The sequence below is a fragment of the Tasmannia lanceolata genome, unplaced genomic scaffold (genome assembly GCF_043159265.1).
Source record: "Tasmannia lanceolata isolate RefF3 unplaced genomic scaffold, GAP_Taslan_0.1 ptg000020l, whole genome shotgun sequence".
NCBI classification, from domain to species: domain Eukaryota; kingdom Viridiplantae; phylum Streptophyta; class Magnoliopsida; order Canellales; family Winteraceae; genus Tasmannia; species Tasmannia lanceolata.
In genome coordinates, this window is record NW_027518697.1 from 40,524 (window position 1) to 52,500 (window position 11,977).

The 11,977-nt window shown below is 40.1% G+C and overlaps 1 protein-coding gene across 2 annotated transcripts in view; it reads right to left on the minus strand.

Annotated features, from left to right (window-relative positions):
• Positions 1–11,977, minus strand: part of LOC143853687 (helicase-like transcription factor CHR28) — a 45,888-nt gene that overhangs the window by 19,645 nt on the left and 14,266 nt on the right. Inside the window, exons 4-8 of one of the 2 annotated variants that reach the window (XM_077363405.1) lie at positions 10,696–11,882; positions 7,114–7,185; positions 5,954–6,031; positions 4,947–5,850; positions 3,872–4,002 (exon numbers count right to left, since the gene is read on the minus strand). In XM_077363405.1, the coding sequence (XP_077219520.1) occupies positions 3,872–4,002; positions 4,947–5,850; positions 5,954–6,031; positions 7,114–7,185; positions 10,696–11,882 (2,372 nt within the window). The remainder of the gene's footprint in view (positions 1–3,871; positions 4,003–4,946; positions 5,851–5,953; positions 6,032–7,113; positions 7,186–10,695; positions 11,883–11,977) is intronic. The other variant, XM_077363406.1, reaches the window with a different exon arrangement.

Consider the following 11,977-nt stretch of genomic DNA (forward strand, 5'->3'; position numbering starts at 1 on the left):
AATAATAGAACAAAAGAACACCCATGCACCCTCTTCACGGAAATTTATACATTCCTATCTCCCCAACCTACTCCACATTTTATAATAATCAGTTGCTACATCCATTAGCCAAAAAAATGTTATTTCAATGTTTTTTTTATTTCGAAGCCTCTACGCTTAATTTTCTTCCCACTTGATTTTCCGGGCCGAAGAAAATACCTTTTAAGTTTTTCTAATCTTTTTGGAATGGATCTAAGGATCTTAAAAAGATACGTAACTCTTCGTCCACTTGGCCAATTTCTTTTGCAGCCTCTCGTGACTAGGTTCCACAGCAATATGAGTAGAATACAAATGCAAAGAAAAGGCCCAATGTAGACTATCGACAGGTTGTCAAGGCCCAATATAGACTATCGAAAGGTTATCAAGTTTGGTGCCCAAAAACCTGAAAATCGCACCCATAACATTGACACCCAGTACTAAAATCTTTCCCAAATTCAGTCTTGTATTGGATAGTAAGTCAGAGCATATTAACACTATGAAACAACCAATTACTCCAAAAGCTTAAGACATTGGAGAAGGCGTTACATAATATCTTATACTTTAACACTCCCCCTCACGTGTGGCCCCTCTTTAGGGTTTGCCATTACATGTGGATTTTTTTTAATATAAGGAGTTTTGAACTCAGGACCTTTGCTCTGATACCATGTGAAATAACCAATGACTCTAAAAGCTTTAGCTGTTGGAGATGGCATTATTTAATCCTATACTTTATGAGAAATAATCACCTAAATAGGAAGCATACTCTTAACTTAGAGGAAACACGTAGAAAGTATATGGGAAGCGTGCTTCCCCTAAATTTGAAAAGTGTGGAGAACTTAGCTTCCAAAGCAAGTTTCTGGGGAAGCAAGCATCCCATCCAGCTATGAAGTTTCCGGTAACTATGATTTAAACTCCCCTCCATTCCTTACTTTAGTGGCCCAAGAACAGATAGATACGGCCCATCAACCTACATCTGCTTCAACAAAGGACCTGTAAGCACATGACTACATGTCATTTCCACGTGGTGGACAATACACCACCTCCGACCTCTACAATCATACCCATCTAAAATATCATCATTCTTAAAACTACAAGGTCAACCATGGATCGACACTTCTTTCACTGGCCTTGGGCGACTACCTGCTTCCTCAACAATAAACCTACCTTCCCCAATGGAACAATTACATTTGATAATGGAGATTAGAGAGATAAAGAAGAGAAGTAAAAGGGAAGAGGGAATATGGAGAATGGGTGAAAGCGGGAGCTCTCTTCTCTCAGGCACGTGTGTGTGTGTGTGTGTGTGTGTGTGTGTGTGTGTAAATATAATGCGCTATGTGAGAGATACATAGAAAGACAGAAATACCCCTCCTCAATATAATACGACCACTCTCAACACTCCCCCTCAAGCTGGAGTGTATATATCATACATTCCCACCTTGTTACATAAATCACTCAATCCAACCATGCTCAGTGGTTTTGTAAACATGTCTGCTATCTGGTCGTTTGATCTTGTGAACATTGTGCAAATCTCCCAATTTTGAATCCTATGACGGATAAAGTGACGAATGAGACAAATGAGAGAAGGTTACAAAACAATCCTCATGGCCCAAACCAATCCTCCTCCCAGTCACTAGATCCTGAAAAGGACAATAAGAAGGAAAGAAGGTTACAAAACAATTAAGGCAACGAGTAAGTTGACTAATAAAAAGGAGGTTATATGGGAAACTAGGCACAAATAACACGGATGAAAGAGACAAATGAGAACTAAGAGGTGTATCCCTTGTACCAAAAATAGGGCACATCGCCCCATTAGCCACTCTTCCGTCGCGAGAGTGACAGTGGCTTGTTTCCCCTTTTCCTGTAGGCGCAGTAGAGACTCATACTCAGTGCGGGAAACAGCCAGTGTATCAGAAGAACCAGGCATGGAAGAGACAGCAGTCGAACTCTCTGTGGGAGCCCTATCTACGTGACGTACAGCTCGTGGGGTCCGTAACTACAGATGCAAGTCGTAACAAAAATCGGCAGTATGACCCCCTCCATACCGCAATGTGTACAATAACTGGATCCACGGCCTCCCCCTGAATCACAACCAAACCCTAGACCATAACCACGGCGACCATAGCCACGACCACCACGTATATAACCAAACTGAACAGTTAGAGCAGATCGCTCACCAACAAAATCACCAGGAACATAAACCCGCAGTGCTCGTTGAACACAAGAGAAAACCTCATCAAGGGATGGTAAACTGCCTTCACTCACTATCAATTGGCGAATAAGAAGAAACTCTTCCTAGGCCATCCAAAAACTGAACAACGCGTAACTCCTCATCCAACAAGAGTCCAGCTGCTCACACAAACCAACAAACTCAGAGTAGTATTCAGAAACAGATCGCTCGTCCCGCTTCAAATTGAGAAGGTCTGAGTAGACATCACAAATCCTCATAAGATTGTTTGTTCCTGAGTAGAGTGTCTCTGCACGTAGCTAAACAGCTCGCAATGAATCCAGGAACAACATATGACTAGCAATCTTGGGCTCCATACTCTGGCATTACAACGACTAAAGAAGTGAGGAGTCCTTAAGTGATGGTGGATCCGAAGTGATATAACTTAACTTGCCCTGGCCACGGGAGATAAAGCTTAACAGATTGACTCCATGCAGGGAAGTTTGATGGAAGTCATAGAAGCTACAGGGAAAGGGACAGAAATAGTAGAAGAAGCGGAGGGCGTAGTCATTGTGAACACCTACAAGAAACCGCAACACTAAGGAACTGCAGTTAGCAGGAATGGCACAAACACACAACAATGATCCACCAATGATTCACCCAATCAACGAAACAACATAAACAATCTCAGTCGGATCCACCAACATAAATAACATCCACCATCACCATAAAAGTGATCAACAATCAACACAAATCCAACTCGAATCCAACACCATCAAACCAACTCAAAACCAACTATGGCTACCAACATGAGTTTGCTCAACAAACCAGCAACGCACCAACTACGATCAACAACCACCAATCACAGTACATCAAGCAACCAAAAAACTACCACCAATACCAACCACAAATCACCTAAAAACATCACCAACAGCCAATCACCATCAGATCACAAACAACTCACGAATTAGAGCAACCACAGAAGATATCGCAGACATCAACACACGGTTCCGGGATAGAAAGAAGCAACTACACCACATACATACACCAACAATAGGAGAGAATCATCAACACTGGCCTAGAACCAACAACGGGATGATAAGGGAAGGATGAGTGTTTAGATGATGAGTAGTAGAGGTTAGAAGCGGAATAAAGTGAGGTTAGGGACTGTTGGGTATAAGGTGAGGGGTTATGGTTATGGTTTAAGGGTAAGAAGATCAAAGGAAAGGGTTTAAAGTGGTACGGTTAGGGTTTGTGGTGAGATGTGTGAAATCAGGGTTAGGGTTTGGTAGGGTCAGCTATGGTTTGTGATGAGATGGTGCGAAATCAAAAGAATTTGGGTTTTTGGATTATTTGCACAAGAGAGATTGGGTATTGGGGTATGCGCACATAGAGAAATGAGTTTTGGGTATGTGCACAATAGTTTAGGGTTTTGGGGGTATGCGCTGAAAGACAAAATGGGTTTTTGGTTATGCGCATATTATTTTTGGGTTTTATAAGAGCTTTTTGGGAACTGTAATAACCCTTGACAGCTCTTTAAATAATAAACAACAAGATGGGTTCATGCAATTATAAAAACATGGTTGTGCTGATATCATTTCCCTATATAAATATCAATTATAATTAGCCAACAGGCACAAGACACGAAAAAATTATGAATGTTAAACTCTTTTGTTAATAATACCTAACCTTGAATTGCTCACGTGACTCCGCCTCTAATTTGGAGTAAAAAGCACGCTCCTGCTCTGAGAAAACCACCTTCTTCAATGAGACTGACTTTGGTGGTAAGTTAACGATTGGTTCCCCATCAATAAGTGTACCTATGCAAAAATAAGCACAACCAGTTACCACACTGCTACATTTATGTAGTCGTAAGCAAGGTTTTAAATTTCGTCCGAAATCCGAAATTTCGGATTTCGGTCTTGACCAAAACCGAAACGGAAATTGGCGAAACATACCAAATTTCGGCCAAAAATTCGGAAATTTCTTCAATTTCGCCAAAATTTGAAAACAAATATTAATTTTTTATTCCTTTTCCAAATTTCAGCCGAAATTCCCGAAATTTTGGCTCTTTACCGAATTTCGGCTGAAATTTTGGTTTCGGCTAGGTCCGAAACCGAAATTTAAAGGTTATTATTACCCTTCTCTTAGACCAGTAGAAACTCTGGTATCTGACCAACAATGTCTACAAAGGTTATCAAAGATGCACCGAAAGATGATATATTCTAGTCCAGGTTTTACATCCACAGATTCAATATAAAAGGACAAGGAATCCATCAATTACTAAAGGTAAACAAATTCTAAAATATTCAAGATAACATTTCAACACATTCCTGGAATTTGCAGAAAGGATTTTCCAGAATATGAGAAATTTTCCAATGAGTCACAAGATAATATAGCCCCACATTTTTTAGCAGCAGGCATGAACACATAATACAGTTCCAACAAAGTCATAAGCCTGCAGGCAAAACGGGAAATGAGAATTTAACGCATCCAACAATGACAAGATTAGAGTGGTGGCACAAATGAAACGATTACCCAATATGTTATCATCAAACAAATCAGCTGAGGTTTAGAATAGTCAAGGAGATGCCGATAGTTAAATTTCAAACAGGTAAAGTAAAACGAGTAATAATTGTAAGTCCAGAAAAGGATGGTTTGGGTATATAGGCATGACTCGCATGACTATATATTTAACATATGGAAAAGGATAGCATATGAGTGAGGCAAAATAAACTGTGCATAAGCGTAATGGTAATGTCACCTTTTGTGCGACGTAGCATTATAGTCTTCAGGACAGCCTGTAGCTTTTTATACCCGTTAGTTGGATTTCTAGTAATTGGCACCTTTATTGTGGAACAGAACGACTTATAGCCAGCATATGGATCATATCTGAGGAATCTGAAGTAGCTATAAAGATCATCAACTGCATTTTGGATAGGTGTCCCAGACAAGCACCACCTGCGCTTAGCTCGAAGACCCCAACATGCCCTAGCAACTTGAGTTCTATGGTTTTTAATGCTTTGAGCTTCATCCAGTACAACTCTAAACCATCCTACTCTCGCAAGAGGGCGAGCAGCAGATTCAAGCAACGCCCCGTCCATTCTCTTCTTATCCTTCATACTCTTCTTATTAGAACCTGGAGGGTATTTCCTCTTTCTACCAGTAGATGGTCCCATAGGCAAACCATCAGCTTCTGGTTTCTCCTCATCATCTAGATCTACAAGTGGCTGCTTTGGAACCTCCATGCTTACAATAGCATATGTTGTCAAGACAACATCGTACTTGGCCACCTCATCAGGATCCTTCGTTCGATTGCTTCCATGATACACTAAAAATGAGAGATTAGCTTTACTGTGAACCTTATTACGCAACTCCTCGGCCCATTGTCGGAGGACACTAGTAGGACAAACAATCAGTGTTCCAGCGGCTGGCCTCCCCTTCCCCGCCGCAAAAGCACTCTCACTTTTCATTAGCCTTCTATTCACCGCAATATTACAAGAATCTCTAGCTTGCTTCATTCCATCAAGCTCAAGAACTCCATCATCATCCTCATCCAAATTTAGAGCTTTGAACTCAACCCGTTCATCTGCCTTGGAACTCAACTTGGAAGATGGAGACCTTTCCATAAGTATAAGTGCAATAGTTGATATTGTCTTCCCCAAACCCTGTCAGACGATGATTCAATAAGACACAAAAAGTCAAGTAATGCTCCTTGCAGTAAATGCCTGGAGAAAATTAAGGATCCATGTATGGTATTGGACAATCCACCTGATCATCTGCAAGAATTCCTCCAGAGCAGTGATAGCTGGCTGTCTCCTTTTGGACCATCCATGACAAGGCAATACGCTGTCCACAAATGCGGCAATAGTCAACTACCAAAATTACAGCCTAACATGACAATGCATCTAAATAAAAAATAAATAAATAATGAAAAACAAATATATATATATATATATATATATATATATATATATAGAGAGAGAGAGAGAGAGAGAACATTTTCTACACACTAGTGTAGATAAGTTATCAACACACTAGCTTAAAATACAGTGGGGGCCCACATTGCTTGGGTGATCCAAAGCATTCATTTGAAAGGCCCTCACATAGATAGGGTGTCCACAAAAAATCAGATCCATAGGATCATCCTAACCATTCGAACTGTGGAGGCAAAAAATGGACTAATTTGTGAAGGTTTATACACGTCCATTTTACCTCCACAAATCGTAGGGTTGGGATGATCCTATGGATCTGATTTTTTGTGGACACCTTATCTATATGAGGGCCTTTCAAATGAATGGTTTGGATCACCCAAACAATGTGGCCTCCACTGTATTTTAAGCTAGTGTGTAGATAACTTATCTACACAAGTGTGTAGGAACCCTTTTCTCATATATATATATATATATATATATATATATATATATATATATATATATATATATATATATATATATAGAGAGAGAGAGAGAGAGAGACAGCGGTTCCTACACACAAGTGTAGATAAGTTATCTACACTAGCTTAAAATACAGTGGAGGCCCACATTGTTTGGGTGATCCAAACCACTCATTTGATTGGCCCTCACATAGATAGGGTGTCCACAAAAAATCAGCTCCATAGGATCATCCTAACCCTTCAAACCGTGGAGGAAAAAAATGGACAAATTAGTGAAGGTTTATACACGTCCATTTTACCTCCACAAATCGTCGGGTTGGGATGATCCTATAGAGTTGATTTTTTGTGGACACCCTATCTATGTGAGGGCCAATCAAATGAATGGTTTGGATCAACCAATCAACATGCCCTCCACTGTATTTTAAGCTAGTGTGTAGATAACTTATCTACACTTGTGTGTAGAAACCGTTTTCTCATATATATATATATATATATATATATATATATAGAGAGAGAGAGAGAGATGAAACCTGACCTGGTGTCTCAATAGAGGAACAGTTAAAACGCCATCTGGTGGACTAACTTCTAACTTCGTCTGAGAAAGATCCTGTCAGGCATCTCAATCTTAGTCCCACCATGGTCCTAAAAACTTGGAAATAATATTCATACCAGAATACAAACTGAAAATAACAATGAATAGTGTAAAAAATTGAAAAATACCCAATTTCATTAAAAGAAGACCGGGGTGGTCAAAATACAAGGAAAGGGGGATAACACAGGGGAGCAAAAAGAGAAACAAGAAAAAGCTAGCAACAAAACATCAAGGTGGAAGATAATCGAATAGCGCCAACTCCTCCAGCGACAACATCTCTAGCTAGAGCATCTGCCATCGAATTAGCAGACCTACGAATATGCCTAAATAAAAAAGTTGAGGATCGCATCCAATCGCCCATATCATCGAAGAGATGATCGAATCCCCAAAGCCCAAATGACCACACCAAGGTCATTCCTTAAGACTCCGCAGATACCGGTCAGGCCCGGGTTCCCCAAACTCGACCCATCAAAGTTCAGTTTCAAAAACCTCGACTCAGGAGGAGCCCACTATTCAACTACCTTTTGCTTTTTCTCCACACTGAACGCCACAACTTTCCACGTTTCCCATAAGTCATAGGCGGAAACAAATTTGAATCATTGAATAGCCTTTACCCAAGCAATCAACAAGGTAAGCACTTTGATGAACAAGGAAGGAGAGTTCCTAGCAACCCCGTCAAAAACTCTGGCATTTCTCTCCATCCAAATTACCCATATAGTTGCTAGGAAGGCCACTTTCCATAATATTTTACTTTTTTTCCTCCAAGGAGCCTCCGCCCAACAAGCTAGGAGATCTATTAATTTCTCGGGGAATACGCACACCATACCGACTCTACCTAGAAGTTTGCTCCAAATCTCCCTAGCCACTCTCCAATGAATGAACAAGTGATCCACAGTTTCACCCGCCTCTAGGCACATAGTACAGTGGTCAATGATTATCATCTTTCTTTTTCTTAAGAAGTCAACAGTCATGAATAGTGTAAAATGGCAATAAGGAATACCGTAAACAAGCAGTCAAAATTGCACAAATCAGCAAATCTAAGAAAAGAGTTAAAAGGTGCACTAGTTAGTAGCAAGGTTTTAAATTTCAGTTTCGGTACCGATTTCGGACCCCACCGAAATCCGAAATTTCGGCGAAATCCGAAATTTAGGGCCAAAATTTGGTAATCCAGCTCGGAATTTCGGCCGAAATTTTGTAACACTTTTTTTTAAAAATAAAAATGACATTTTCTCGAAATTTCGGACGGAAATTCCGAAATTTTGAATTTCGTCATATTTCGATTTCGGTCCCCACGAAATTTAAAACCATGGTTAGTAGTTACCAAGAAATAAATCAAACCCGTAACAAAAATATCTATATCTAGTCCAAAGAGGCAAATATTATTTAGCCAAGATTGGCTGTTTGGTCCACCCTGTCTAGCATTGCAGTCTACTTAAGCAATAGAAACCAGAAGTAACAGCCCTTCTGGTAGTACGCAACTGCATAACAAGTGCCCTAACATCAAAGTACCATTCAGCCATTAAATAATAACAAGTCTGTTAGTTGGGACAGAGTATTCTCAAATACATATCAGTATCACACAAGACAGTTCATAGATATACTCAAGTTTAAAAGTAAAATGTGATTGATAATTTATTGGTTAATGACTAAAAAATGTTTTTTTTTTTAAAAAAAAAATAACGATAGTGTAAGCTCCAGTACAACCCCATTATCAGACAGACAATAATTGCCACCTCAGAATGGACACTGGACATCAGTTGGTGAGGTCATCATCATCCCTTTCCCCAAAATGAAAAGAAAGCTCAGTAAGAGGTCCCTACTAATCAGGAGGGAAATCACTTACATGATCATCTTTTCTTTCATCTACGGTTTTTTGAGAGTTTGGAAGTCGGTATGCTTACCAAAGGACTGGCAAAAAGTCCCAGGTTCATCTTCTGACTTCTAACTAACCTCTATGAAGATGTTTATCAGTTGAAGGTATTCAAAGATTTTCAACGGGTCTCCTCCTCCAGCATCAGATGAGAAGTATGGAGAGGAAGTTGCCACCCTTATTTCTGGGAAGTAAAAAGAATATGTTTACTCGTAATTAGTCTACGACAACTACTTCTTATTGACTCGTTATCTGAACAAGATACTTGTACATGCGGAAATTCTTACAAAACTTCTGCCGCATTCCGCTCCCTATCGCAATCCTCCCTCCCTTTACCCGGTTAGGCTTACATCAGCTCTGAGAAAGAGTCCAAAACTCCCAACAATTTCCTTGAGAAGGCAAGCCACATATGTCATCTCAATGGGTATATGGAAAGGCAAGGGTTATTCCAAGGCTCAAGAAAGGCGGACGCAATCGCCATCGGACCAAGCACGAAAGAAACGGTCTACTCAATTAGTGGGGGGGTGGGGTGTGAAACCCCTGCTCAGTAAACTGATGTTTAGGATTCAAAATCTGCTTCAGCAGCAGATGGCCCTACTTACGGATTTCAGACGGATTGAGCAACCAGCCCAACTCGGAGAGTTATCCCTTGGAACGAGACACAGGGGGTTATCTATGGAGCATTTGAATTCCCCCCTTTCTGTTGGAATAGTTGAAAGTCTTTTTCTTAGGGGATTTTGTTTTTCTTATCTTAATAGAGCGATTATTGGGTCAGCTATCACCACATCTCATTGTTGAAAATGATCCGCCTAACCATGCAATACAGCCATCAAACAATGGAAAGCCCGTATTTTTGTCCTACCTTCTTCTTTCAAAAGGCCAGGAAAGGATATATTGATTTGGTACCACACCGAACAAGCAAATGGATTTACGTGCAGCTCCTTCATGTGTCCCCCCCTGACACCCCCCCCCCTCCCTCCTCCTTCAACTCGTTCTCGGGCAACTCTTCTTTCGCCTCGGGCAACCATCCTTTCATCTCTGCAGAGAAATGAGGGCCCCCCTATCTGGATTCCATCACGCACGTAAGGAAAGTCCCACCGATTTACGAGAAAGAGTCCGATGTGATGGCTGTATTGAACCAGATACTTGTACATACGGAAATTCTTACAAAACTTCTGCCCACTCAATCAGAACATATCACACTGTAAGGAAGACTGCGGACAGCCAGACACTAACCATTTTAGAGATCATTCTTATACTGACCATTTTAGATATCAATCATTTTTCTTTCCTTTTTCCTTTTTTTTTTTTTTTTGAAAAACTAGACCATCTCATAGTTGGCAAACATTAATTCCATTTGCAGCATAGGTAACATTTGTCTTCCACCATAATATCAAAGAAAATCTACCACTGCATATGGCCTACCCAGCGTATGCGTTAAATGGAATATAGTATCTCTCAGTAACAACTATGAATTCAAGAGAATGACAACACAAAATAAACAACAGATTCTATATACATTTCATTAAAACAATTGTTATTTCCCATATCCCCACATTAGTTATTGCATAATAACTAACCCAATTCATTAATAGAAGTCCCCACATTAGTTATTGCATAAAACAAACTCAATTCATTAATAGAAGCTTTTTCACCTGTAATGCAACCCGAAAAGTAAGTCTCTCATCATTTTCCTTAAGCCTCGTGTATCCTGCTCCCACGTGGCGAAGAGGGTCACTAAATGTAGCGTGTTGTAGAATGGCATTTGACCTTCCATGTGCTGCAGCTGTTACCATTGCAGGTGGATGTCGAGGGTCGCTCATCTCTTCCAGAATACATATGTCAGTGTCATCATCTGAGTTGTCTTCTGAAAGATTCTTTTCATCAATGCCTTTTACAGAATGATAATGCATACTGTGAGATGCAAGCAGTTGATCTTGTCTTTCATCGGTTTGCTTCTTACTCATCGACACCAACGGCAAGAACTGCCTAGAGGCCTGATTGGCGAAATCAGCACCAGAAGCACAGTCCCTACCAAACATTTCTGGCAAACAAGACCCAATTTCTTTGTAACTGAAATTACTATTTTGACAACTATTTATCTCAGAATATTGAATTTCTGGTATGGGTACATCCATATCTGTGATAGGTAGCTCTGGTACAGATATATGGAGGGCTATTTTATGTGTTCCTAAACCTATTATACTGCTTGAGCATTTACTCTGAGGCGCAAGCAGTTCCTCATCTCCTTCATCCTTTATGCAACCCATCATCTGCCCATTATTATTCAAAATAAGATCCGACAAATGTTCATCATCTCTTTCATCCTTTATGCAACCCATCATATTCCCATTAATCGAAATAAAATCTAAAAATTGCTCATCATCTCTTTCATCCTTTATGCAACCCATCATCTGCCCATTATTCGAAATAAAATCAGGCAAATGTTCATCATCTCTTTCATCCTTTATGCAACCCATCATCTGCCCATTATTATTCGAAATAAAATCAGGCAAATGTTCATCCTCTCTTTCATCCTTTATGCAACCCATCATCTGCCCATTATTCGAAATAAAATCAGGCAATTGCCCTGAAGCATAGTCAGAAAATGGCGAATCAACAGCATCAGTGACCAAGTTACTACAAGATGGCACTGCTGAACAAGGACCAAAGGCCTTGCACATGATATCAGTGACCTGATCATTATCCATTTCAGGTTTGATGTGGCCCCAAGGTTGAGGTCTACTTGGCAAAGACTCATCTGCATCTATGAAGGGTCTTGCCATATTTATACTACTACAACTCAGACCAGATTCATCCATCAACATAAGATCTGAAGAACCTGCAATTAGAAACACCCATAATTAGTGCATCTTACCCAAGTTGTTTAAGTATACAACAGCATACATTGATAATTTAAGTGTTTTCTTCAGATGT